The 27,713-nt window shown below is 45.5% G+C and overlaps 1 protein-coding gene across 2 annotated transcripts in view; it reads right to left on the bottom strand.

Annotated features, from left to right (window-relative positions):
* Nucleotides 1-27,713, bottom strand: part of ABCA2 (ATP binding cassette subfamily A member 2) — a 137,273-nt gene that overhangs the window by 49,728 nt on the left and 59,832 nt on the right. For both annotated transcript variants that reach the window (XM_078767176.1, XM_068133968.2), the window contains exons 3-19: nucleotides 27,326-27,437; nucleotides 25,930-26,150; nucleotides 25,625-25,746; nucleotides 20,766-20,951; nucleotides 19,893-20,233; nucleotides 18,401-18,560; nucleotides 18,149-18,277; nucleotides 17,325-17,474; nucleotides 17,044-17,140; nucleotides 14,845-15,018; nucleotides 13,585-13,687; nucleotides 9,584-9,698; nucleotides 9,184-9,374; nucleotides 8,866-9,016; nucleotides 8,551-8,755; nucleotides 5,053-5,214; nucleotides 4,764-4,944 (exon numbers count right to left, since the gene is read on the bottom strand). In XM_078767176.1, coding sequence (XP_078623302.1) covers nucleotides 4,764-4,944; nucleotides 5,053-5,214; nucleotides 8,551-8,755; nucleotides 8,866-9,016; nucleotides 9,184-9,374; nucleotides 9,584-9,698; nucleotides 13,585-13,687; nucleotides 14,845-15,018; nucleotides 17,044-17,140; nucleotides 17,325-17,474; nucleotides 18,149-18,277; nucleotides 18,401-18,560; nucleotides 19,893-20,233; nucleotides 20,766-20,951; nucleotides 25,625-25,746; nucleotides 25,930-26,150; nucleotides 27,326-27,437 — 2,800 coding nt within the window. The remainder of the gene's footprint in view (nucleotides 1-4,763; nucleotides 4,945-5,052; nucleotides 5,215-8,550; nucleotides 8,756-8,865; nucleotides 9,017-9,183; nucleotides 9,375-9,583; nucleotides 9,699-13,584; nucleotides 13,688-14,844; nucleotides 15,019-17,043; nucleotides 17,141-17,324; nucleotides 17,475-18,148; nucleotides 18,278-18,400; nucleotides 18,561-19,892; nucleotides 20,234-20,765; nucleotides 20,952-25,624; nucleotides 25,747-25,929; nucleotides 26,151-27,325; nucleotides 27,438-27,713) is intronic.

A 27,713-nucleotide genomic window follows, 5' to 3' on the forward strand; every position in this document is an offset into this window, starting at 1 on the left:
GACGAACATCTCCCTTATTTGCTCATGGCCTACCGAACCAGCCAGCACGGGGCCACCGCATGCAGTCCAGCGTTGCTTATGTATGGGCGGGAGTTACGGGCTCCCGCCGACTTGCTATGCGGTCCCGTGCCAGACACAGTGGTTAACCCGCCGAGGGAGGGGTACGCACGTCACCTAGAGGAAGGCATGGAGCTAGTCCATGCCTTCGCCCGCCGCCAACTCCATCTGGCGGGGGAAAAGATGAAGCGCAGGTACGACGACCGGAGCCAGGGGAGTCAATACGCTCCGGGGATGAAGATTTGGTTCTTTAATCCCCGGAGGCGGAAGGGAAGGTGCCCAAAACTCACCTCCCCCTGGCAAGGCCCAGGAGTCGTCCTGTCGCAAATCTGTGACGTGGTCTTTAAGATCAAAATGGGGCCACGAGCCCTCCCTCGGATCGTCCACGCCGACCGGATAAGACCTTACACCGGCGAGCAGGCGCCCCCGTGGATTGCCTCGGCTTTAGATGCCGAGGCGGGACCCAGTACCTCTGAATAAGGGGGGGCTTATTAGTGCCAGAGGACTGGGGGATTGAGGAGCGATAGGCCCGGTGGGAGAGGGTGGCATCCCTGCCACCCTTCCCATGGTGGGGCAAATGCGCTATAGCTTATGGGGTGATGGCGGTGAAAACTAGCCCGGGTGGGTTAGGTTATATTGTGTGTAGGGATCTAGCGAGGATTGACATTAGGTAACGTTAAGTTTAGTTAGTGACTGATACCTGTAGTGGGGACGCAGGTAGATTAGTGTGGATGATAATGACGAGGGAGCGCAATAGTTTAAAGGGACGACTGGGAAGCGCAAGTTTCAGAAGGGAGTAGTTAGCTGAGATGATGCCGTGTGTGTGAGGATGGAACAGGTGTGATTGCACAGGTGTGCAATTGGACAGGTGTGTGGAGCAGTGTATGAGTAGTGAGTGTGTGGATCAGCGCGAATGCGCTTGGGGAGAGAAGGGTGCAGGTGGCACCAGGTGTGAGAGCACAGGTGTGCAGGTACAGGTGTGTGGAGAGAGTTGGAGTGAGTGGTACGGAGTGGTGTGCATGGTGCGAAGGTGTGGATGGGGGAAGAGTGGACCCCTTTCACGAGCACCCGGGGCGGGTAGTGTAAGTGTTAGGTAGAGGGTGCAGGTAAATTGTGGTTGGATATTGGCATTTGTGGTGCGGTTGCAGAATGGTGTTGTGAATGGGTGCATTAGTGTTGTGGAAATGGCTGGGCGTGTAGCCTGTTAGTGTGTGTAGTTGGTTGGGCACTCCACCACTGTGAGGATGTCGGCCAGGTGAGGCCGCAGGTGGGCTCTGGGAGCCGGTAGTTGTGAGTGGGTGCCTGAGGATCCCGGGTGTGGATCGGGCAGCCCAGTGCCAGAGAGGGCACGGAGTGGGGAGAGAGCCAGAGGGCCTTCCCCTGGTAGTTAGGTTAGGGTAAGGAGCAGGTAAGCTCGGAGGCAACTGCAGTGGTGGAGGTGTGCAGGTGGGTAGACCCACTGGGAGAGGTACACGTCGCAGCCCAGAAATTGTACGAGGGCACCGGGAGATGAATCGGGGGAGTGAGACCCCAAATTGAAAAGCACCACAGTTTGGCCAATGGGAATTGGTTTTTAGAACCCATAGTGTAAGAGGGCCAATGGTTTGGCCGGAGAGAGACCCCGGGTAGTGTAAAGTTGTTAAAGTCATTTAGGAAATAGTTAGGATTGATGAACCTGTCGCACCATACGCAGCCACTTACCTGTGGTGATGATGATGACTCCACACCTGTGTTTTCTTTGTTCTGTGTGCAGGAAATGAGATTGCTGTGGATTTGTGAGACGCATCACGACGTGGATGAGACATTGGGGTGATTCCATCTCTCCCTCCTTAGGAGGGACTGATGATGAATTGGTGATGGCAAATTTTGATGTGCAGTTGGAGATGGCAAATTTTGATGAGAGTTGAAAATGGCAAATTTGATTGGTTAGGAGGGAGAGAAGACGAATTTGGTTTATGGGAGGAACGGGGAAGACAGTAGGGATGTTTGTCGATTTGTAAAGTAGATGTTTATGGGTAGTGTTGTGTTTTGTGGATGCAGTAAGGGGTAAGGGAGGGGCCATGTAGGTTACCTGGTGGGGGGGGGCGTACGATAGGAACGTACCTGTCTCACCTGGTTCCCATGTGCCCCCAGTGTGCATCACCTTACATTGCGTGCACTTTTGCGCCCTTACCACCTTACTCACTTGTTTCTTCTTTTGTCTCCCACCTCCGAGGATCTGGCTGTGGGGTAGAGAGAGAGGAGAGAGAGGTGCTGGCTGCGCAGTTGTGGGCCTGCACTTTCGCTGTTTGCTGCCGGGATCGATACACCATATGGACCGCAATGTTTGTGGCCACCCACAATGGACCGCAGTTCGTTTGCGGCCAAGCACCACCCGGGGATGGACCTATGGGTCAACGTGGCACCTATGCCATACAGGTGAACCACTTTTAGTTACCACCAAGTGCACCACAAGAAGAGCAAGAGACACCTGCAGGGTTAGGGGTTGTCGAATTTATTTTTATACCAATGAACAATGGTGACTGCACCGGATGGTGCTGACTGTGTGGTGGGGTGGTGCTTTTGATGCTGGGAAAGGGTGCTCTGCACGTTATTAAAGGCCGTCGGCCACAGAGCACTCGTGGGTTGGTGTATCGATGTTGGCAAGCGCGCTCTCTCTATGCATAACATCTGCATGTGTTCCTCCAAAAACAGGTCCTGGATCGTAGTGTAAATAGCAGCGTAGTCTTGTAAATAATGCTCCCTACCGGCTGTATGTTTAGTTTGAGAATTCTTTCCGGATTCGGTTATCCTGTGGGTGTGTTTCTGTGAGGAGAAGGGTGCAACGTCGCAGGGGGACATATTTACTCATTTGTGAATATCTGTAAAACTGTCGCACTCAGGGTAGAGTTAATAGTAGAGGGAACTACATTGCGTGCCACACTAAAGTAGGTAAAAATTTATCGGGTCGGGACGCCCCGAGGGTAGAGAAGGGTGCAATGTTGCGAATATGGAATTTGGCCTCCATATCCGCTTGTAAATATTCCCCTATTTTCTCCAATACTCCCCAACTTTCCCCAATCCCCCATTCCCTAGTCCCATTGCATGTAAATAACAATCAGTAGAGCCGACCTTCCCCTTATTCCCCCATTAAATGTCGTGCCCAGGTCCACCGCACGACACGTAGACAACTTTCGGACATCTTCCTAGTTATTCTTAGTCTATGTCAGTTAAGGCCTCGTTTCCATTAATTATGACTCTTCGTTGCACCAGAATGTGATTATATGGCACCAGTAGTGAGTTTAGGACCTTTCCCATACCTCCTCCCATCTTCTTCCCCGTCTACAACAACAGAGGGGCACGGCGCTGCGCGGGGGGGAGTGTGCGTCCTCCCACCGGCTCGGTTCGCCGCCATCGACAATGCGCTCCACGGGGTTACCACGAAGGGGCTCCTTGTCAGCTCCTCGTCAAGGGCGGAGCCTGGTAAACCCCCCCCGCACGCACCCAATGAGAAGCAACGTGCCGATTCCACGAGGCGGAGCTAACGAGCCGAGGGCGTGTCACTCCCCGCCGGATATACGCGGCCACGCGCCGGATGTGACGTCAGATGCGCCTCAGCCTGGAGAGAGAAGTCGCCACCCCTCGAGCGCTGCAATACCTCCACCGCATCTCTTAAACTGGACCGTACGTGATCCTGCCCTGAGCCCAGGTGCACCTGGAGCGATCGCTACCCGCCTGTCCTTTGCATCAAACCCCGTGTGAGTGAGCCTTGTCCCGTTTATCTGTCGTCTGTTGGGGTTAATATAAGTGTGTTTAAGTGCCCACCTTCCTATGTTTCCCTCTTGTCCCTGTAATCTAAACCTTCCGCATTATTGTAATAACAACCTTTGAGAACCGTATCCCTGGTGTCGTGTCGTATTAATTCCAGCCGTGTGTCTTCTTTTTCCTTCATTGGTCTAGCATAGCGCGATTAGTCAACGTTCGGGCACAATCGGGTAACTTGTGCAGACGTGGTCATACCATAAAACCGCTCGGTAAATAACATCCAAGCCACGTCTGTAACAATATTGATTGTACTTTTGTATACTATTGTTGTTGTACTGTTATTCTTGTGTGATCTTAATACAATATTTGTTTGTGAGTAACAATTGGGGTGGCTTCTCCGTTGATCTTTGACACACAGAATAACACATTTTTCTGCAGTGACTCCTCTCGGGGCTCGGAGGTACACCGTGACCACTGACCAGGGGGTCGGGGAGGAGCACGTAACAGAAAGCCACCCCACCCCTTGGGAGGAAAATCGACCCACGGAAGCATTTCTAGCTCACTGCCCTTCATCAGCGTGGAGTGGACTCCCCCAAAGAGTTGAATTGAAAAGCCATCACATGAGGTATTTTGCATATCATATCTTTTTTTATATACTGTATATACATCTAGTATCTTTTTGTCATCTATTAGACTAATGCAAGTATCTCATTTGTATAATTTTTGACACTGCCTTCAACTCCAATTATTACCTCCACCACGGAAGGTGGACAGAGGTTATATTTTCACCCCTGTCAGTTTGTTTGTTTGTGAACAAGATATCTCAAAAAGTTGTGGAGAGGTCGTGAGATCAGATTGAAATCTGATGAGATTTTCAAAAGATATCATTCGGAAATTTCATAAAGGTCCAACACGTTCTTAAATAAACAAATAAAATACAAAATTGGATTGTGATTTCATACATCGTAGTGGTTTTTCCAGCACCGTTGTGTCCAAGGAATGAGGTTATTTGACCCTCGTAGAGGTTCAGAGAGAGCCGGTCTAGCGCGGGACGTTGGCCACTTCTGTACACCTTGCTCAGCTTGTTGATGCAAATACCCAGCACCATGTGGCTTGGTTCTTCCTCAAAGTCTGGATTCTCTTCTTTTGGTATAAATTGGGCATGACAATGTGTTCAAAAAAGTCAAGTCGATAAAGCATTAAAATATACAAAAGATTGGAACTCGAAACAAAGTACAATGGCATACTCACCCTGATGTCTAGTCTCCATTGCACAGGCCTGGTCCTCCTGTCGAATACTAAGCCCAACTCTTTGCCTCCTCCCAGGCAAGAACGATGTTCCAGGCAAACAGAACCATGGGGAGGCAAAGTGCTGGAATGGGAAATACCACGGTCGTGGAAGTCCATATGTACCTGCGACACAAGTACCACGGTCAGCATGTATTTCCAGCCTCAACATAAGGCAATCCGTTACATCCAGAATTTCCCTTACAATCTCTAAAGCATGCCCCTTCTCTCACCTCTTCATGTATAAAAACCCTTTGCCTACAGTACTGGGGTACTTAGCCTCGCTTTTGCAAGTCCAATCCTATGACAAACATTACTCTCAATTTTGTGAAGAGTTTGAGATTTGATAGAATTGAAAAACATATTCCAAGTGTCAAACCAGCTCGTGATTCTATCAAGATCTGCAGAGAAGGAAGAGGCTGTGTCTGCCTATCTGAAGGATGAGGGATGTAATGACAGAGAAAGGAGTCATCAGCAAAGAGATAAAGATGATTTTCCAGAGTCAGAAATATCGTTGATGAAGAAGAGGAATAGGACTGGGTGCAGAACACTGCCTTGGGAAGGAGATAGTCAGGTTCACTATGTTTTTTCGTTCAAAATCATGGTAGATTAGCAAACCTATACATTTTTGGAAACGTTATTACATGGAAAATCTGAAAATCAATGTTTACATTTGCCAATTCCGACCAATTCGATTCGACCAATTCGACCAATTCCATTCGACCAATTCGACCATTCGCTTCGATCGACCATTCGACCATTCGACCAATTCGATCGATTCGATTCATCGAATTCGATTCGATCGACCATTCGACCAATTCGATTTGCCAATCAATTTGACCGACCTTTGCTTGTGTGGAACGGACTGTGAAAACGATGCGGACTATATTGTCGGATACGACACACAGGACAGTGATGACGAACTCTAAATGGCATATTCTGTAATCGTGTATGTTTGATGCCATTGACTCCCTGTGTATATTTTGTCATTGACTGCCTGTGTAGATGTGAAGTTATACTGACTGCATGTGTATATATGATTTTGCTAACTGCCTGTGTATGTTTGGTGATATGAATTATTGTGACACATTTTGATGTTATTAACTGCCTGTACAAAATGATAACATGTATTTGATTATGCAACTTATCGCGAATATAAAGACAGTATTTTGCAATTCAAAACCTTTGATTCGTGTCTTACCATTCCCCATAGCACTAATTTGATACTTTCATTGGATTCCTTGTCCCTGAAAATATAGGTTTAGTATATTTTAAAAAGTTTTTAGGGTAATTAGAGGCAGAAATAGAACAAAATATGTATTTTACAGTGGCCATTTTGAAAATCCAAAATGGCCGCCATACAGGTATCTCTCCAAATGTAAACATTGATTTTTAGTTTCCTTATGCTATAACCTTTCCAAAAATGTATAGGTTTGCTAATCTACCATGATTTTGAACGAAAATAATTTATTGACATAGTGAACCTGACTAAGATGAAACGATTCTGTTGAGAGCCACATGTTGGTTATTAGAGTAGAGGAAGTCAACAAGCCAAGTATGGAGTTGGCCTTGGATGCCATAGCTAGACAGTTTGGAGAGTACGGCAGGATGCCAAACTATCAAATGCTCGAGATATGACCAGAGAGACGGCCCTGGTATCATGTTTGACATTGAAGGCTTTCAACTATTGTTAGTAGAGCAGGAGAATCATGTCCAGAGGAAAGTGACCTGGTTTCAAAGCGAAATGATGGTCCGAGGGGCCATGGCCAAGAAAAGGACGAATTTGATGTTGATTGTGATTATGGATTCCATGACCTTGCTGAGGATTGGAAGCAAGCTAATTTAAGAGGATCTGTTTTGCACCTTTATATGTAATGCAGTAATGTTGGTAGATTTCCAAACAGAATGAAGATGGCCTTGGGTAAACAATCGGATGAACAGGGCAGAAAGATGTGCAAGAGCAGGGGGGCAGGTTTTTAAGACACGTGCGCTAATGTCATCCTGTCCAGTTGCATAAGCGTTCAGTCGAGGGTCGAGAATCGAGGGTTGCCAGAAACTTCTCCACCTTCTCAGGTGAAAATGACAAAGTCCAGCAGCAGTTGGGTGTGATTGGGTCGGGTCGGTACAAAGAGAAAGGGTTTGGTACGCAAGATTTCGAAGCAAACACAAAAATGAGGTATTCGGCCTTCTCACGAGCAGAGTCGGCTGTGGTGCCATTTGAAGAGAGGGAAGGTATGGGTATATATGATAACTGAAGACGAGATGGGATGGATCTGTGCATGAGAGAGAGAGAGAGAGAGAGAGAGAGAGAGAGAGAGAGAGCAGGTTTCCGTGATCGAATTCCCAGGCTGAGTTCTTATCAGCAGATGTAGACATGGGAGACCAGTCCTGCAGCGAGATGGCTGCTTGTATTCCTTGCAAATCTGCTTGAGTGAAATGTCAGAATCGCCAGTGGCTCTCAGAATAGCCAGGGATATGTTGAGTTTCACAAGCATTTGATCAGATGAACCAATTGGAATAGAGGAAGAGTAGGAGACATTAGCAGGGAAGTTAGTCATCACCAAGTCTGGGAAGACTGAGGATTTGCCATTGGGCGAAAGTTCACAGAATGAGTCAGTCCAATGGAGTCACAGAAGTCCGTTGCTGACATGCCATACCTGGTGAGAGCGGTACCGACACCCAGTCAATTTGCATGGTGACAATTTAAATCACCACATATGAGGAAGAGAGAGTTGGGATGAGTGGTTAAAAGTTTATCCATGTTGTCTGAGAGAGATGTAGATGGAGTTGTCACTGTTAGGAGGATGGTACAACACACAGACAAATAAGAGGTGGGAGCAAAGGGAAGCCACCGCCAAAGTTACTCCTCAGTCTTGGGATGGGTAAGAGCAGTACATGGACAGTGAGAAATGATGTTCTTGATGTAAAGTGCAACTCAACCACTGGTACGGGGTTCAAGCCTGTCAAACAAGAGGCGACACTACAGAGTCAGGGACATCCTGTGGGAGGAAGGATTATGTTAATCAGATAATGTCCAGTTTATCAGCAATGGGTTGATCAAGAGATGTCAGATTGGATCAGAGGCCTTCGATGTTGGAGGTCCACACCGTTCAGCATTAGGGAAGATGCACTGTTGTTTTGGTGCAGGGATGGAAGAACTTGAAGGGGGTAGGGGAACTTTATGAAGGCGTGCGGTCGAGGGGAAGCTATGGAGGGTAGAGGTAGGTGGAAGATGTTAGCGGGCGAGCCAGGGTATAAGCTGGGAGGGGCAGGATGTGAGTGAAGCTAGGAGGGGGTGGACAAGGTTGAACCTGGGAGTGGGCAGAGCGAGGGGCAACTGGTAGGGGCGAGTAGGAAGTTTGCAGGGGCACTACATGTCGAAGTGAAACCAATCTTCCCTCTTTGAGGATATTCCAGAACTCTAAAAGCCATCATATGCAACAAAATACCAACAGGACGTACCAGGGTGAACAGCTTCAATGTACCAAGTGAGTAGCCCATAAAGGATGCTGTCAACACCAAGCATCAGCATAGCTAAGGCCAGGCTGAACGCGTCACCCTCCACTGGTGAACGCCTCAACGTGCTCCACTGGATCCCCACTCCAGCCATCTCGTACAGTGCGAAGTACTTGGCACCGAGACCGAACGCCGTTGTGGACATCAGAGACTGATTCGATGGAAATGGTAGAGACAGTATCAGGCGGATGGTTATTATGATGTAGGTTTTTTTTAGTAATTTCCACCATCGTTTCAAAATCTTGAGTCCACAGTACTCACAGCAATGCACTTCTGTGTGGCGGTGATGTGGTCATGGGCAACCTCCTCGCGAATGGCCACATACATATATGGAACGTAGCTCAGGAAGTAGGCAATACCGGCGCAGGCAGCCGCTAGCTTAGCCTTCGAGTAAAGCACACTCACCAGGAAGCTAAAAATAAAATTAACAAAAACTATTGTCATGAAAAGAAGAACAAAAACCTCTACATTTCATCAGGGACGCTTGATTGGAAGATCAATCATGCAGCAAATGATGACTCTCTCCCCTGTCCCACTCCACTACCAATTTTCAACCCTCGCTAACATTTGACTACTCACCAAAATGTGACCGTTGCGATGGCGTAGATCGTGAGGAAGAGCCAGATGATAAAGGTGTTACTGTGTGCGAGAACATGGCCGTACTTGAGGATGAGTGTGAGGCCTGCAACACTGAGGGATAGCTGGGAGAATCCTGTGATGAACCAGGCAAGCCAATGTACGGCATTGCTCAAGCCCATCATTTTCATCACCTGTGCAGGTAGCAGGTGACGTGAGAGATGCAGTGTGGCTTTGTTTATCAAAATGCATCAAAAATGGTTTCCATACGAACTACACAGTAATTACAAGCTATGTAATTAACCTGGAATGGGAAAGCTAATCGAATCAGAGGTCTCGTTAACTTGTATGTTTCACCATGAAGTGTTAACCAAGCGGAGCAGCTTTTCCATCCTCGTCCTACCTCCTTTAGCCGTTGTTCCTTTTCTGTGACGATGTGTTGCACCATCATGGAGACCGAGTAAACCCAGGAGATGACGAGACAAAGCGGCATCATGTGCTCAATCACAAACAGGAAGCTGGCGCACCCAAACATCAACATACGAGTGAATGATACAGCATCAGACTCAAAGAACAGAAATCGTTTTGTTTTAGTGTCCAAGGCTCAAATAGCTAAAATAAAAACACAAAGCCAGAACGCAACTAGAATGGCACTGGTAGAGCGCATACCTCCGCCAGGCTGAACAGTTTACATTTTGTATTCTACTTACATCATGGTGTGTACCCCGGTTTAGAATAGGTACACCGTATCCCTGCGCATCGTCAGAGGCGACTAAGGGTTGGCGTCAGGAAGGGCATTCGGCCATAAAAACATTGCCTCAAACAGGGAACCATGATTGTCATGGGGCCCGCAAGGCTAACCCCCACTCTAGCGGGGAAAATGGCCTTAAAACGATCATTCATTCATTCATTAATTTCATTCATATTACAGGCCGTGAACCAAAATCTAATCAGTTTGTACTTGTCGCCTACCAATTCATCCACCATGTTTTGGCACAAGTCGTCCACAACTTTTTGAAATATCATGCTAAATATAGTTTTTGGCCCTGTCACTCAAATGGTGAAGAATCACTTCATAAAAATTCTCTGATGCACATCTGGATTCAAATATTGACCAAAATCGAACCGATTCGTCCTTCTCACATACCCAACCTGTCCACCACGTTTCGTCCGAATCCGTCCATAATTTGAGATATCCTGTTCACAAAGAAATAGACAGGGTGAAAACATATCCTCCATCCACCTTCGGTAGCAAAGGTAATGAATGAATTAGCACAATAGAGTGGATTGGAAGCTTCAATCTGTGCCTCTCTCTGGAAAATCCCCTTTATCTATTTGCTGATGACTCCATCCTCTGCCATGACATCCCTCATCCTTCAGACAGGCAGGCTACAGCCTCTTCCTTCTCGTCGGGCCTTGACAAAATCACAAACTGGTCAAACAATTGGAATATGTCGTTCAATTGTGACAAATCTCACACTCACCATCTCTCCCCAAAAGGACTGTCTGGCAAACCCTCCTATCTACTTTCTTAACAATCCTCTTGAAGAAGTTCAGTCATTCATACTCCTGGCTCTCACTATCAGTGATGACCTTGACCTCTCACTATCAATGGCCAGTCTCCCTCTTGGGTAAACCACATATCAAAGTTGGCCTCCAAATCCAGCCACCGACTAGGCATCCTCCATAGCACAACATCCAAAAGTCCTCCTTCGCATACCTGAACTCCTATATCCACCTTCAAGGCCTTAATCTGCAGCTTGATGGGGTACTGCTCTTCCCTCTTCGCAGAGGGAAGAGCAGTACTCTCACACTCTCTGTACCCTCACACATTCTCAGCTTGATTCTGTGGAAACTTCTGTGGAAACCCAAGATTATTGGAATTTCCCACGATGAAGCAGAGTCGATGGGCCGATCACTTTTGCCATCACAGAAAGGTTGGTGGTCATCTGTCTTCTACCACGTCCTTTCTGATCTGGCAGCCTCTGCTCTTTCCTTGCTTTGTCCTCCACCCACGCCCCTCCCCCCACCCTTCCCCAGGTTTCTGCAGGGCGTATGCGGTCCAGACCAGCAACTTCATTCTGGTAAAACTCCCAAAATCCAGAACCACTCACCTCTCATTCGTTCTTTGTTTCCCCACATGTGCAACCAACTTACACATTCTCTTCAATCTTACTCCTCCCTCTGGGTTTTCAAGACAGATGTTTACCATCTCAGATTTTTTTTTTTTTTTTGTATACTGAATCGAGGCTCGTGAAAGAGCTAACATTTACTTCACAAACAAATCAACCAGACAAACAAAATATATAAAAAGAGGGAGCGGAAGACAAGATGGGGAGAGAAGGGGAAGCACACAAACACAACATTTGAGAGCAGGGAGATGTGTGGAAGGGAGAGGGCTTGGGGGGAGGAGGCGTGGGAAGGGGGGGGGGAGGGAGAAGTATAAAACACAAGGACACCAAGGACTTCCAGGACAGAAGTTGGTATTTCAAAAAAGTGGAATTGGGGTTAAATTAGCGGGGGTAGAAAAGATCAAGACTTTGGATGGGGGAAGATAAGAGATGGTGGTGAACAGCTGTTTTAAAGACCTGGAGGGTGGAGTGGGATTGAAGAGAGTGAGGGAGTTTGTTCCAGAGGCGGGAGAAAAGAGGAATGAAGGAGTGAAGGTGAGCAGAGAGTCTTGGTTTTGGCAGTTTGACCATAAGAGGGTTGCAGGCAGATCTTGTGCGACCTGTAGGAATATTTGCGGGACAGAGCCCAGAGAGAGCTGGGGGGGCAAGGCCAGAGAGGAGTCGGTAGAAGACGGAAAGACCACCAACCTGCCTGCGGTGAGTGAGTGAGAGGCCCTTGGAGTTAGATTCATCGCGGGAGATTCCAATGATTCTGAATGCTTTGGTTTCAACAGCGTGAAGACGAGCTAGGTGTGAGGCAGGAGCACCAGCCCAGAGGGGAGAGCAGTATTCCATTGAGCTGCAGATGAAAGCCTTGTATGTGGTGAGGAGCTCAGGAGTGCCAAGGAAGGACTTCGCACGACGGAGGATGCCCAGTCGGCGACTGGCTTTGGAGGCCAGATTTGAAATGTGGTTTTCCCAGGAAAGATCATGGCAGATAGTGAGACCCAAAAGCCTGAGTGACAGAACTTCTTGGAGAGGATTATTCAGAAAGTGGATGGGAGGGTTGTCCAGTCGGTCTTTTCGGAGAGACATCGTAAGAGTGTGAGATTTGTCAGGATTGAAAGACATGTTCCACTTGTTTGCCCAGTCTGTGATTTTGTCCAGGTCTGCAGAGAGTGAGGAGGCTGCAGACTGCCGATCTGAGGGATGAAGAATGGAGCGACAGAGAGTAGAGTCATCAGCAAAGAGATACAGAGGATTTTCAAGAGAGTCAGAGAGATCATTGATGAAGACCAGAAAAAGCACAGGGCCCAGAACACTGCCTTGTGGAACTCCAGCCTGAACAGGAAGAGGAGATGAGAGAAACCCATTCAGGGCCACACGTTGACTAGGACTAGAGATGAAGTCCGCCAGCCATGCGTGGAGATTTTCATGGATACCAAAAGAGGAGAGTTTGGTGAGCAGAGCGGGGTGCCAGACCGTATCGAAGGCACGTGATATGTCAAGGTCAAGATCACCCTGAAACCATGATATGTTCTAACCCCATTTACCACAAGCCTCCCCCACCCCATTCCAAATTTGCTGTATTTCCTTCCTGAGAGTTTGCTTCTGTATCCATCTTGTTCACCCCAGGCATCCTCCTCTAACCCTCATTCTTATCCGCATCCCTTGTTTGTCCAAGTCTCCCTCTATTTTGTCCTTCAACACTGCTGTTGGTGTTTCCCCTCTCTTTATAGTGTTCCTTTTGTTCTGTTGCATCTTGATCCGTTTTGAGTTCTGGATCTTCCATGAGCCTTGACTTTGTATACAAAAACAAATCTCAGGTTGCTACAAGGACGGTTGGGGAAGTAAGAGTGTCGTCAATGACGTATGAATGGTTGGGAAGTGGAGGATGGAAATAAATAAATAAATAAATGGTTTTGGATGCAATTTCACCAGAATTGTCGATTGCTTCTTGGTGAATCCAAGAGACACATTTCCAGAAATAAAAAGACAGATTATAGACAAATATTACAAGGGGAGGGAGGGATGGGAGAATAATTAATGGCATAGGGAGAGATATTCAAGCTGATGCTAATATATACGAGGGTGTTCAGAGAGAAGTTCAAATTGTATTTTTAACACTTTAAGATGAACAGGCCAACTTCTTTGCTTTGTGGTAAGACGACCTGCTCACTTGTCTCAGATTTTGTAACTGCTGTTGAAATATCATCACCTCTCACAACAAATAATGTTTCAAAAAAAAGTTCCAAAATCTCCATTCTGTGCCTAATATTGTTGAGCATCTTACTCGTCACGAGTGTAGCAGGGATATGGGATCATCTGGACGTAGTTTCCTGGCTCCACCACGTCTCTACCAACAAGTGTGTCGATGATGGCCCGTTCAATCATGTCTGCACAGACGGGGAAAGTGAGAAAGGTTTCAGGTGAGAATAGTGAACGCGGCATGCTTGTATCAACAACACAAGTGAAATTTTTTGTTTCAACCTTAAAGACTCATCTTCAAGCCAGGTGCAAGTACAAGCTAGCATTGCAAATTATTCATCAAAAAGCATAGGGTGCAAAGACCCCACGGGACAATGGGGCTCGACAGCCACATGGGACAATGGGGTGCAACGGCCATGTGGAACAATGGGGCGCAACAGCCACACGGGGCAATGGGGCTCGACAGCCACAAGAGACAATGGGGCACAACAGCCACATGGGACAATAGGGCACAACGGCCATGTGGAACAATGGGGCGCAACGGCCACACTGGACAATGTGGCACAATGGCCATGTGGAACAATGTGATACAGCAGCCACATGGCACATGGTATGCAATGGCCACGTTGCACAATGGGGCACGATGGCCACGTGAGACAATGGGGCACGATGGCCACGTGAGACAATGGGACGCAATGGCCACGTGGGACAATGGAATACAAAGGCCATGTGGGACAATGGAATACAATGGCCACATGGGACAATGGGAGGCGACGCAAGACAATGGACTGCAACAGCCATATGGGGCAATGGGACACAATGGCCACGTGAGACAATGGGATGCAACGGCCATGGAGGACAATGGGGTGGAACTGCAGAACAATGGAGTGTTGCAGCAATTGTATTTGGTATAATAGTAGCTTTGCATTGACCTCTGTTACTCCAATTCTGAGCACATGCCTCAAGATGCTGGGAAATTGGAAGTTCAAATCCCATATACAGTGTCAATTTGTTTATAGTGGACAAATGTAATTGCATTTCAGAAATCACAGATGTCTTCCAATATCCTTGTTCTGTTCAAATTTTATGAAAATAGCTTCTAATTGAGCCTTACTTAATCAAGGCACACAAAAGGTTACAATGGCAATTCGGAAGAATAATAACCTAGAATTACTCCAGGTAATCATGATTACACCAAGTATTGCATTGAATGACGATTAATTAGCCACAATAATAATTATTGTCCCCAGAAAATGATTATCTCAATCAAATCCTCCACACCGTGTCGATGCAGGACACAAGGGATATTTTAAAAGGGCGTTGCAAAGTAAGTATCCGGCTTCACCTTGGATCCAGATGAAGCCATAAAAGAAGTAATATCGTCCCCCGGCATTGGGGCCGGGCCGCCAGTAAGCTCGTCGGATTTCATTGGTCTTCTCCGTAAAACTCGAGTTCTGACGGATCTTGTAGACGACGTGCGGCGGAAGGGAACCATCTGCTGCCATTTGGAAAATGATGCCTGCACACAAGATGGGAAAATCACAAGGCCAGAGAAACCCGAATGCTGATCAGTGCACATTCATACCATCATCACTTTCATCGTTGCAACACCGAGGCCATATATGTTAACTGAGACTACTCGTAGTTATCCGATAGTGTGGCTCTTCAGCAGCTGCTTTTGCTGTATAACAAAACCCATTAGTAAACTGGAATGGTTGCTAACCCACTTGGCTCATGGTGATAACAAGCAAGTAGGAAGTCCAATTATGTCCATCAATTTATAAATCTCTTCAGAGACGCATCCACATATTTTGAAAATGGCAGTCTTGCTTGACCACCTTTTTCTCAATATTTGACAATTTGTAGCCTCGATGCCCCCCCCCCCCCCCCCCGGCACCCTCTTTCATCCATTAATTTAATACTCCTCCTTATTGTTCCTTTTATTTATCTCCCCCACTCCTCTCACTCTCATTCCGATACTCACACTCACTCTTCTCCACTCACGATCTTTGACTAGTCAGCAGGTTTCTCACCACTTTCTGCTGCACTAGCATATTACCCATAAGATGATTGCACCACCCATTGTGCCCCCTGCCCATCCCCCCAACCCCCACCAACAAAAACACGCGCGCGCACACACACACACACACACACACACACACACACACACACACACACACACACACACACACACACACACACACACACACACACACACACACACACACACACACACACACACACACACACACACACACACACACACACACACCTGTAGCCAATTACATTTTTACTGTGAGTAAACTAACACATGCAATTCAACTCCTCAACCACCTCTCCCACCGAAAGTCCCTCCATCCCAACTCTGTCCCATTTTTGCTCTTCCCTCCCACACCCAGCCAAAACATCACCCTTCACCTCCCAACCTTAAGACATCAATCCCCCCTCCACTTCAAGCATTTAAACCACTCCCCACCTCTATCACAACTCCTCAACCTCCCCCCCCCCCCCCCTCCCCACCGAAAGTCCTCAATCTCCTCCCACCCACCAGAGCCCCAACCTCCTCCTTCAAAATCTTTCCCACCTTTGTCTTGCTCCCCCCCCTCCCCCCCCCCCCCCCACCACCACTCCCATTTGAACCATCCTCCCGATCATAAAAGCAGAAAAGGGATTCCCACATCAAAAAAGCGGAATATTTAAAGCTTTCCACTCCCCTATCATGCTATCACCACCTTCACAGAAACTCGTCATGGTCACCTATCCAACCCACAATTTTTAGAGGAAATAATAACAAGGACCTGTATAACCTGCCCCAGGGTAACATCACTGCTTCAGAGAATGGCACATACTTATTTGGGCGGTGTATAAACAACAGACCACTGCCTCGATCACCGACGCCTCTCTTTACATGGCCTGTGACGCCTATAAACTCAAAATCCTTTTAACTGTCACTTTGTTCGTTTTACACCAAATGGAAAACTTATAAGGAGGGTATGTCGATTGTGAATGTGACAGGTTTGAAGATGTCTTTGACTTCACATCTCAGCAAGCATCAAAATGGAGGCTGTAGTATATAAATTGTGGGTGGAGTCAGGTGAACGGTCCCTCCAATGGGTGAACCCGGATGCACAAATGCATGGCGTGGTCGTTGCGAATGGACCAAACCATTCATGTAAATAGAGGGGGGGGGTTGTCACTGTACTCGCAAGCCGTTCGCCGTTCGCTTTGGCGTTGCGAATGAACCAAACCATTTCATGTAAATAGAGGGGGGGGATATAATTTTAGATAGATATATAGTACGGGCATATATATAGTACGGGCATGCCCTAGTAGTATGAATTTTATCTCTTTCACGAGTCTCGACCTTGTATCCAAAAATGTTTACATCATTACCTCCCTCTCCTTAGAACAGTTTAACGGGAATAAATTGACTACAATTTAAAACTTGTGAAATATTGGGGGTTTCTTTCCAAAGATAATCCTCTGATAGATTTCGCAAATTAAACAAAGCATATCAAGTTGACAAGATGCAGGGAAGACCCACTGGCGAACACGGTGACATTGTCATGGTATGCCCGATTCAGTGTGTAGTTCACAATGGCCTCCTCGGTTGGAAAGCCTTTGAACACATCGACGCTCACCTATGAATGGAATGGACAGAGGAAGCAGTTAAGTTGCACAAGGACTTTAGGGAGTTATTCAGGGAATATGGATTTCTTTAGAGAGTACAATACAAAATAATATTGTCAAATCAACAGCGAAAGCCCAAACCACGGTTGTTAAAAATCTACACGTGTGATAACCTGTTACAACGCAAGGCCGTACTTTAGACATAAAGTTGATCCATCCACAAGCTGCATTGTCAATGATGTCCAGTTGGTGAAACAATTGCGTCGGATCTGGAATGCTGAAGTTCCACAACGAGAAATCTTTATCATCCAGATTGGGATCAGAAACGTCCGCGAGCTCGGAAAGCTGCAAAGAGGTGCGTGCACAATTACCTTTTTTCTAGTTCAAAAGTAATAAGTGTGAACCGCCTGTATCAAGAAATAACAACAACAGCAGAATTGGTTCAGTTAGAGGGGGAAAAGGATGAATATACAAGTATTCACGTGCGCAGATTCGTACTTCCCCAACACATTTGCTAATCTGACAATTATGGCTCCATTTGCAAGTCCACCTGCCAACTCAGACAGGTGTGTCTGTTATTTTGGCCTTTAGTCATACACCTAGTGTACATGCTAGGGAGTTCTGCAGCGTCAGGATCATCGCTCTATTCGCAGCTGTATGGTTGCAGCTTTTACAATCAGGCCGCTCCCTATATACCTGTGGCCTATAGCGACTGCCCAAGGTTCAACATTAAACATTAACAAAAGGTTTTCCAGCGATGGTTGTGACTGGATAAACAATCGGTTACTGGATTATCTTTATTCAATATGGTCAGGTAGACAAGTACAGTACTCAAATACACATTAGCGTTTGACAACTTCATTGTCAGATTACATAATGAAAGGGACCATATGCCAATTGCATACGCATGAGGGCAATACAATTATTCTGGAAAAATAATAGAGATGAAAAGCAAACAAACGTCAAACTCGTAATGACGTAGTACTTTGAAGAGAGTCTAGAAAGTAGAGATTCAACACCTTGCTTTTCCACCACGACATGTTAGCAAGTGCGGTCGGATGGAGCGCCGTCCTCAGTTTGCCCGAAATGACCAGCCAGTGGCGTGCATAATGGGTCACATTTCCCACAAACGCAAGGGTTTTATTTGCCTTTGGACGGCAGCAAAGGGCGAGGAAGGCAAGACAAAAAGAGATGGGAGAGTGGGATTGTCAGAAATTCCATGAAGGAGAAAGTGTGGAGAATGCAGCATGGGTGACATGCAAGACGCACACCTTCTGGATGATGCGATCAGCCTGTGAACCAGCAGGTGCATACAGCACCTTGGGGTTCGATGCCATGAGGTGGATAAGCAAACCCAGTCTTCGTTGCTCTGTGTTTGTGAAGCCGAGAGAACTCATGTTTCCTTGCCGCAAGGCCTTCGGTGTTATTTGCCTGGGGCGAGGACGAGCGACAAAGGAAAGAGTGAGTTGGGTGACTGCAACAAAGAGATTAATTTGAGGCTGAATGCAATGGTGTAAAAGGGCAAAATACATCAAAGACAACAGGTCCGTGCTCAATTACATTTGGAAAATATCCTGAATTTAAAATTCTGAGCATAGAATTCTGAGTTTAAAATTCATAATAGCAAATATTTAAAAATTCAGCAACCACTGGATTTTTTTTCCTATCAAATCATCAAAATTAATTAACCTATCGCGGCACACAGTCGACAAATCCCATCTACCACCTCACTCTGTCTCTTAATGTCCTTTAGAATGTGGGTGAAAGTCACTGCTGTCCTGGCCTAATGTCCTTGTAACCTCCACTACCGAAGGTTGACCTGTTTGTTTTGATGAAAATTTTCGGTTTTGTCGGTCTGACTCGTTTGTTGGTCTGTGAGTGCGATAACTCGCGAACGCTTTCAGCTATCTTCGTCAAACCTTACCAGAGGATTCTGAAGGACAAAAGTGAGGGTGTCGATGTTTTTTGACTATATGTTCAAGGTCAAAGGTGAAGGGTCAAGGTCAAAGGTCAAGGTTCTCACGATTTTCGGCATACCTGCCAGACTACTGCCTGACACCTTCTTGTCTGTCTGTCTGTTTGGTCGTCTGTGAGCAGGATATCTCAAAGTTACGGATGGATTTGGATGAAAATTGATGGACAGGTTGTGTGTGTGATAAGGATGAATTGAATCGAATTTGGTGAAGATCCAGATCCAGATACGAAAGTTTTTTTAAAATTATTCAAGTGGTTCTTCACCTTTGGAAGATGGGGCCAAAAATGATATACTTATCATTTTTCAATATGGATTATGCCAAATATGGATTATAGCACGATATTTCAAAAAGTTGTGGATGGATTATGCCAAACTAGATAGATGAGTTGGGTTAGATGACAAGAACAAGCCAATTCGATTTCGGTTTAGGTCAGGATGCAGATCAGGCCCATCAGTGGGATACAAAATGTAAACTCTTCAGCCTGGCAGAGGTATACACTCTACCGAGTGCCGTTCGAGTTTCGCCTGCAATATGTAGATGCAATGTACAAGCTCCTCCATGACCCTTACCCCTCCCCCTGGCACCCTCCTCAACCGCCATCCCCACTCCCCTCCAAAGTCTCTTTTTTTTTTTTGAAGCTTTCCAATCAGCCTGTTCTAATTTATCTAAAAGCCCATTTTGAAAAGGATTCTACATTACATAAATAAATAAATCCAACATTACGTTGCACTTGATTGTTGAACACCCCAATGACCTCCCTCCTCACCCAGCTCAGGAACACAAATACCTTTTATTACCACAGATGATGGGTTGTAGTCCTGCCCAAAGACGTACAAAGCCAGAGAACTGGGCGGGGCCTTCATCATCAGTCGTCCCGTTGTCCACGTCATCAACAAATCCGTCCTCATCCAAGGACTCATTGTCTTGGTTGTCCATCAATTCCTCGGTGCTAATCGGAGTCGTAGGAATGGAGTTAAGAGAGTCATGGCGGTGGTGGGCACAGGCTCCATGGGGAAGCATTCGAGAAAGCCCTTCCAGAAGATCAAGGTCACGAAACAGGTGTCTTAAGCGCTTGAGTGCCTGATGGAGCTCCGTTACCGATGACTCCATGGTCATTGTTGGAAATGGCTGGAGAAAAGATGTTATTTGTTCATCTTCATTCATCTTCAGCATGTTGAATGACTTTATTAAATATTATTCCCATTTATGTATTATTTTATGATGGTTAATTGCTGGACATTTGCTTGGGCTTGACTTTGCATCATTGAAAACTTTGGGTGAAGTATATAAACAGGTCTGTTGTTAGGTTAAATCACAACAAAATGATACCGTTAGAAGCGTATAATAAAATAAAAAGTTTGAAATAGACCCTTCAACGCTCCCACCCACTAAGAGGGGTATAAGGGCACGCATGACAAATTGGAAGCATTTCCATCACCCAAGATTTACTAGAAAAGCCATCGTATGGTCCTACCAAAGCTGCCCTAAACCAGAACAGGAAATCGGTAATTGGCCAGGGGCACACAATGGCCTACTACTTTTGAAAGGCAACATGGGCAAACTAATCTCCCTTTAAGTCAATTTGTAAGGTGTTTGCAAATCCTCAAATCAAAGTAACATGGAAACTCGAAGCCAAAAATAGCTCATTCATCACATTTACTTCTCTTAAAACGTTGTCCTGGTCGAGCTGCTTCTGCAAGTGGCTAGCAATGAAAGCAAAGCGGTTGGAGCGCTGAGAGCAAAGTTGCCGCAGTGCCGTCAGCAGGTCCGGCGGGAGAGTGCTGGAGTTAATACTACCTGTAGCACACACCATGCGTTCCAGCTTCTTTGGATGCAGAAATATGTTCTGCCAGAAAGAAGAAAAAAAAACACAAAAAGATTACAAATTTTTTTGGTATACCAAGTCGAGGCTCGTATAAATGCCGGCAGATTTAAAAGTGATAGATCATTACAAGGCTTGCACCAATCACTTATAAGCCTAGGGTGTCTGCTGTGCAAAAGGTCTTCAATATGAACAGCAAAAGTAAGTTTGAGTGCCAGGTCCCAAGTGCTTGGTCTCGAGTATGAGTCTCGGCATTCCTGTGAAAGGATTGATTTCTGGCCTAACAGCGCTGTATTCAAAGTGAATATAAACACTTATTTAGCTTAAAATGTCACTTGTTTCAGTCTTAAAATAAATAAATTTTACTCAAAATAATGGATTCCCAGAAGAAACCAAAAAGTCTCGAATAAAGTTCAATGAGAGATTTTTACATAGAAATGTGGATTGGCTGGTTGGTATTCCTATCAGAGAATATCACTCATGTTAATGGAATCCCCAGGATCAGATCCCACACACGACGCATCAATCTGTCCACCATCTAATAATGTCCTGGAAAATCATGAACAACATCACCGATGTCTCCAGTCCTTGTCCCACATGTGAATATATGTACCAGCTTCACCAAGAGCCTTCTCAACTGCAGGAATACTCTTTCTATTTCTTTTTCTGAGAGGTGATCGGGAAACATAAAATGCGCACTTATGGTAACAAACACTATTTTGTCTCTTCTTTCTTTAACGGCCACTATTATTCCCACTTGTGGGCTTGGGTGGGGGAAGCTTGGCCCAAGTAATTTATGAACTGGCTGGCCCGGCCTGACGTTAGACTAAGTAGTTAGGTCAGGAATTTGTAATTTGTTCAGGGTGCCGGTGATAGCTCTCCTACTCTTTGTGAAAGATGCCTTGGGATCTTTAACGTCCACCAACTAATGCCGGCAGACTGGACTACCAGTTGAACATCCATCCGAGGGACGGCATGAATCGCCCTCCCTGTGAAACACTGAGATAACAGTTGTTTTTTGTTTTTTTGGTACACAGAATCGAAGCTTGTGTAAAAGCTAACAAATTGAACATGAAAACATGCACAGACACATAAAACATACAATGAAGGGAGCGAGAGACAAGAGGGGGAAGCACACAAGCACAACAACAGTAGAGAACAGGGACGTCGATAGATCTGTGGAAAGAGGAGGGCTGGGGGAGGAGGGAGGGGTACACGGTATAAAGCAAATGAACACAACTAGGAATTTCAGGAAAGAAGTTGGGGATTGAAAGAGGCGGATTTGGGGTGTTTTAACAGGGGTAGAAAAGATCAAGGTTTGGATGGTGGAAGATAAGAGATGGTGGTGAACAGCTGTTTTAAATACCTGGAGGGAGGGAGGAGAGGGATTTAAGAGAGTGTGGGAGATTGTTCCAGAGGCGGGAGAAAAGAGGAATGAAAGAGTGAAGATGAGCAGAGAATCTTGATTTTGGCAGTTTCACCCGAACAGGGTTGCTGGCAGATCTTGTGCATCCTGCAGGAATATTTGGGGGGCAGAGGACAGAGCAGGGGAAGATAGGCCGGAGAGGAGTCGGTAGAAGACAGAAAGACCACCTACACCTGCCTGTGGCGAGTGAGAGAAAGGCCCTCAGAATCAGCTTCATCGCAGGAGATACCAATGATTCTGAATCCTTTGGTTTCAACCACGTGAAGCCAAGCTAGGTGTTAGGCAGGAGCACTAGCCCAGAGAGGAAAGCAGTATTCCATCAAGCTGCGGATGAAAGCCTTGTACAGTCGTGGTCAAAAATATTGGCACCCTTGCACTTTTTTCAAATAACTCACGGTTTTTTCTAAAAATAAGTTAAAATTGACAAACGTATTTGGTCTCCACAATTCTTTATTTCACCGTTAATATTACAGAACATTTGTTTTTGATTCAGAACTTAATATAGCCTTTTAATTCAGAAAATAAAAAGAAATGGCATTAACAAAATTATTGACACCCAAGACTTAATATTTGGTAGCACAGCATTTGGACAAAATAACTGCAGTCAAGCACTTCCTATAGCCATGAATGAGCTTCCTCTCCCTCTCGACTGGCAGTTTGGCCCACTCTTCTTGTGCAAACTGCTCCAGTTCTACCAGATTTGAAAGGTGCCTTCTCTCAACTGCTGTTTTCAGATCTTCCCACAGGTGTCCAATGGGATTTACATCTGGACTCACTGCTGCCCACTTCAGAACAGTCCAGTGTTTTGTCTTGAACCATTCCTGGGTGCTTTCTGAAGTGTGTTTGGGGTCATTGTCCTACTTCAAGACTCATGACCTTCGACAGAGACCCAGCTTTCTGACACTGGGTTGAACATTGTGCTCCAAAATGCCTTGGTAATCTCCTGATTTCATGATGCAATGCACATAATCAAGCACCCAGTGCCAGAGGCAGCACAGCAACGCCAAAACATCACTGAACCTCCTCCATGTTTGACTGTAGGGAAGGTGTTCTTTTCTTCGAAGGCTTCATTTTGTTTTCTGTAAACATCGAGATGATGTGCTTTACCAAACAGCTCTAATTTGGTCTCATCTGTCAACAGGACATTCTCCCAGAAGGATTTTGGCAAACTCCAGTCAGGCTTTCTCAGCAGTGGGGTCCTCTTGGGTCTCCTATCATAGAACCCCCTTTCAATAAGTTGGCGACAGATGGTGCGAGTTGAAACTGTCGTACGTTGTGTCTGAACATCAGCTGGAATCTGTTTGGCAGTTGATCGAGGTGCTTTCTCCACCATTCGAACAATCCTTCACTGCAATCTACGATCAAGTTTTCTCTTGCGGCCACGTCCAAGGAGGTTGGCTGCAGTGCAGTGCCCTTGAACTGCCTGATAACATTGCGTATGGTGAACATCAAGGTCTCTGGAGATAGACTTGTAGCTTTGAGATCGTCAATGCTTGGCTACAATATTGTGTCTGACTTCCTCAGACAATTCTCTGGTTTTCTTTTTCTCCATACTCATTGCGGTGCACACAGTGACACAAAACAGCAGAATGACTCCTTGTCTCTATTCAAACTGGTTGAATGAGTGATTTTTATATTGCAGGCACCTGCAACGCACCACAGGTGAGTTCAATTCCAAAGTGAAGGACAATCACCTGCTTGAAATCTAATTCTTTCTAACCTCTACTAAAAGGTGCCAATAATATTGTCCCAGCCATTTTAGGATTTCTGTGTGGAATAAGCTAAGATTTAGTAATGTTTTCAGCTTTTTTTGTTTTGTTCCACTGCAAACCAAAGAAATACATCTGTGGATACCAAAGTATTTTTAAAATTTCAACAATTTTCTGGAAGAAATGGTGCATTAATTGAAAAAAGTGCAAGTGTGCCAATATTTTTGGCCATGGCTGTATGTGGTGAGGAGCTCAGAAGTGCCCAGAAAGGACTTTGCACGACGGAGGATGCCCAGACGGCGTCTGGCTTTGGAGGCCAGCTTGGAAATGTGGTTTTCCCAGGAGAGATCATGGCAGATAGTGAGACCCAAAATCTTGAGTGACAGAACTTCTTCAAAAGGATTGTTCAGAAAGTAGATGGGAGGGTTGTCCAGACGGTCTTTTCAGAGAGAGTGGGAGAGTGTGAGATCTGTCAGGATTGTAAGACATGTTCCACTTGTTTGACCAGTCTGTGATTTTGTCAAGGTCTGCAGAGAGTGAGGACGCTGCAGACTGCTGATCTGAGGGATGAGGTATGGAGTGGCAGAGAGTGGAGTCATCATCAAAGAGATAGATGATTTTCCAGAGAGTCAGAGAGATCATTAATGAAGACCAGAAAAAGCACACGGCCCAGAACACTGCCTTGGGGAACTCCAGCCTGAACAGAAAGGGTAGATGAGAGAATTCCATTCAAGGCCACACGTAGACTACGACCAGAGAGGAAGTCTGCAAGCCATGCATGGAGGTTTCCATAGATACCATAGGAGAATTTGGTGAGCAGGGCAGGGTGACAGACCGTATTGAAGGCATGGGATATGTCAAGGGAGACAGCTCTGATTTCCTGTTTGGCATTGAGGACCTCCATCCATTGTTGAGACAGCAGAAGCAGCATGTCCAGAGTAGAATGACCTGGTCTGATTCCAACTTTATGATCCGAGATCAAGCCATTGGAGAAGAGGAAGGATTTGATGTCAGAAGCAATGATGGATTCCATGACCTTGCTGATGATTGGGAGCAGGCTGATTGGTCTGTAGTTGGAAAGATCTGTTTTTGCACCTTTTTTGTGTAAAGCGGTAATGTTGGCTGATTTCCAAGCAGATGGAAGATAACCTTGAGCAAAAGAGAGGGTGAAGAGAACAGAGAGAGGGTGAGATAGAGCGGCAGAGCAGGATTTTACGAACTATGGGCTGATGCCGTCTGGGGTCCAGTTGCAGAATCAGAGTCGAGGTTTGACAGAAACCTCTCCACTTCTTGTCAGTTCGTAGTTGGGCCGAGATTCGAACCAATGCAAGATAGCTCTGAGGCGAGTGTGCATACCTCTAGGCCATCCTGTCAGCCTTTTATTGATATGGTACGTATTACATAAACATCAACACTGGAAACTTTTAAAACAAAGTTTTCGAGACAAATATTGAAAATAATAATTTTTTAAAAATCAATACATTTTGCATTTTGCTATAATTTAATCAATATTAATCTCAATGAATATATTTATGAACCGGAAGCTTCAACATGAAACATACCTGCTTCGGGTTAAAGGGCAATTGCAGCAACATGGCAGCAGTTTTGTTTGGCATAGACAGGTTGTTGTGGAGGAACCTCTCGAATGCCTTTCTGTCAGACAGCAAGAGGCCGAGGTTGGAGTCTGACAAGTACAAATGGGCACAATGCACTCACAGTGAGTTTAACCACACAAATTGATAATTTATCTTGTAAAACAAAACCCACATTCATAAAACCACTCACTTACAGTAATTATATTCATGCTGAAAGAATGACAAACAGAGATAACAAAAACAAGTGGTGGCCAATTAAACTGCACTACTACCTGTTGCATTGTGGGTAGATCGGTGAGCATCATTCAGGATGGTGATATTATCCGGGGCCAAAGAGGATGCCAATGGCGTAACCCGAGAAGGCCTATGATCTAGTAGGCCTTGAAGCTGTCGTTGAATTTCTTGGAGGTCAGGCAGAGGGCCTGGATGATCAGGATCAAAGTAATCTCCTCCCGAGACAACCTCGGCCAGCCGTTCAAGAAGCTGGCTCACCCTTTTATTGCAGGAAGTTGAAACATTGCCATCAGCAGATTAAGCATGAGATGAGATTACAACCAAAGATCATAAAAGTCTCAATGACGCATGGAATAAAAAGCGTTGCACATGCGAAAAAAAATTAGAACCGCAGCATATTGGATGATGGTTTGAGCGCTTGATTATGGTGTGGTAGGGAAGGTTTCGTTTTACCTCCGCCACCAAAGGTGGATGGAGGTTATGTTTTCACCCTTGTCTGTTGGTTCGTTACTTGCAAAAAATCTAAGATTTTTCAAGTATATTGCTCAGTCTTGTGTGTTATTCTGTCTGTTTGTCTGTCTGTTTGTCGATCACCTACAGGTCACAATTTTAAACCGATAATCATTCAACTTCACCAAGTTATAGAGTTGGTGAAAAGGAAGAAGCCTATTATTTTTGAGGTCAAATTTGGCCAAAAGGTCAATATAGGCAAAAGGTCAACAACTTAGGTGATATTTCTAAAATCCTCAATTTTCATCCGATTTGACTTGAAATTTGAACAGGATTTGCATTCTTCATCATTGAACATAACCACCAATAATTTTTTATATCAACATAGTCCAAAAGGTCAACATAGGCCAAAGGTCAACAACTCATTTGGGGATTTCACAAGTATGAGGCCTGTCTACCTGAACAGGATGTAGCAAGAACCGCATGACATACGGACATATTTATTGTTCGTTTTGTTTATCTGTTTGTTTGTGAACAGGATATTTCAAAAATAGGGCAAAAAACGATATACGTATAGCACGATATCTCAAAAAGTTATGGACAAATTCGGATGGAACGTGGTGGACAATTTGGGTGTGTGACAATGACGAATTTATTCAATTTTGGTGAAGATTCAAATCCGGATCCAGATCAGAGAATTTTTAAAGTGATTCTTCACCATTGAGTGATAGGTCTAAAACCGATATATAGCACGGTATTTCAAAAAGTTGTGGACGACTTGTAACAAAACTCGGTGAATGAGTTGGTTAGGCGACAAGAACAAGCCGATTAGATTTTGGTTCAGATCTAAATCCATATCCGGGCTATCAGTGGATACAAAACATGAACTGTTCAGCCTGGCAGGGGAATGCTCTTTACCGAGTGACCTTCGAGTTTTGTATGCAAAATCTCGGCTTGTGCAGGATTACAAGGTCATGTACGTACATGGAGTGCCTTTGTTCCAAGAATCCAAAGTCATCCCGCTGACCCCCAGGACATATAGACTGCATCACATGGATGATGCCAGCAGAGGTGAGCGGAGCTGCCGAGTAGTAAACTGGGTTGACCAGAAACAAGAGAAAATGCACAGGTTTAGGAAAAGGTTAGGTATGATGGGTGTGCAGGAAAACAAAATTTACTTCAGAACAATTTCAAAACAAACTGAGGACAAGACAGACATTGGATTTTATATCAATGATTGATGTCATAAAAGTTATAATAAGCTCAGGCTATAAGACAAGAACTTTTCAGTAAAACAAAAACTGCAAGACAGGAGCTCAGGCTGTAAGACAAGCATCAAGAGCTTTATATTGAGGGAAAAGAGGGAGAAATC

Source organism: Myxine glutinosa, chromosome 13 (genome assembly GCF_964187855.1).
Source record: "Myxine glutinosa chromosome 13, kmMyxGlut1.1, whole genome shotgun sequence".
Taxonomy (NCBI): domain Eukaryota; kingdom Metazoa; phylum Chordata; class Myxini; order Myxiniformes; family Myxinidae; genus Myxine; species Myxine glutinosa.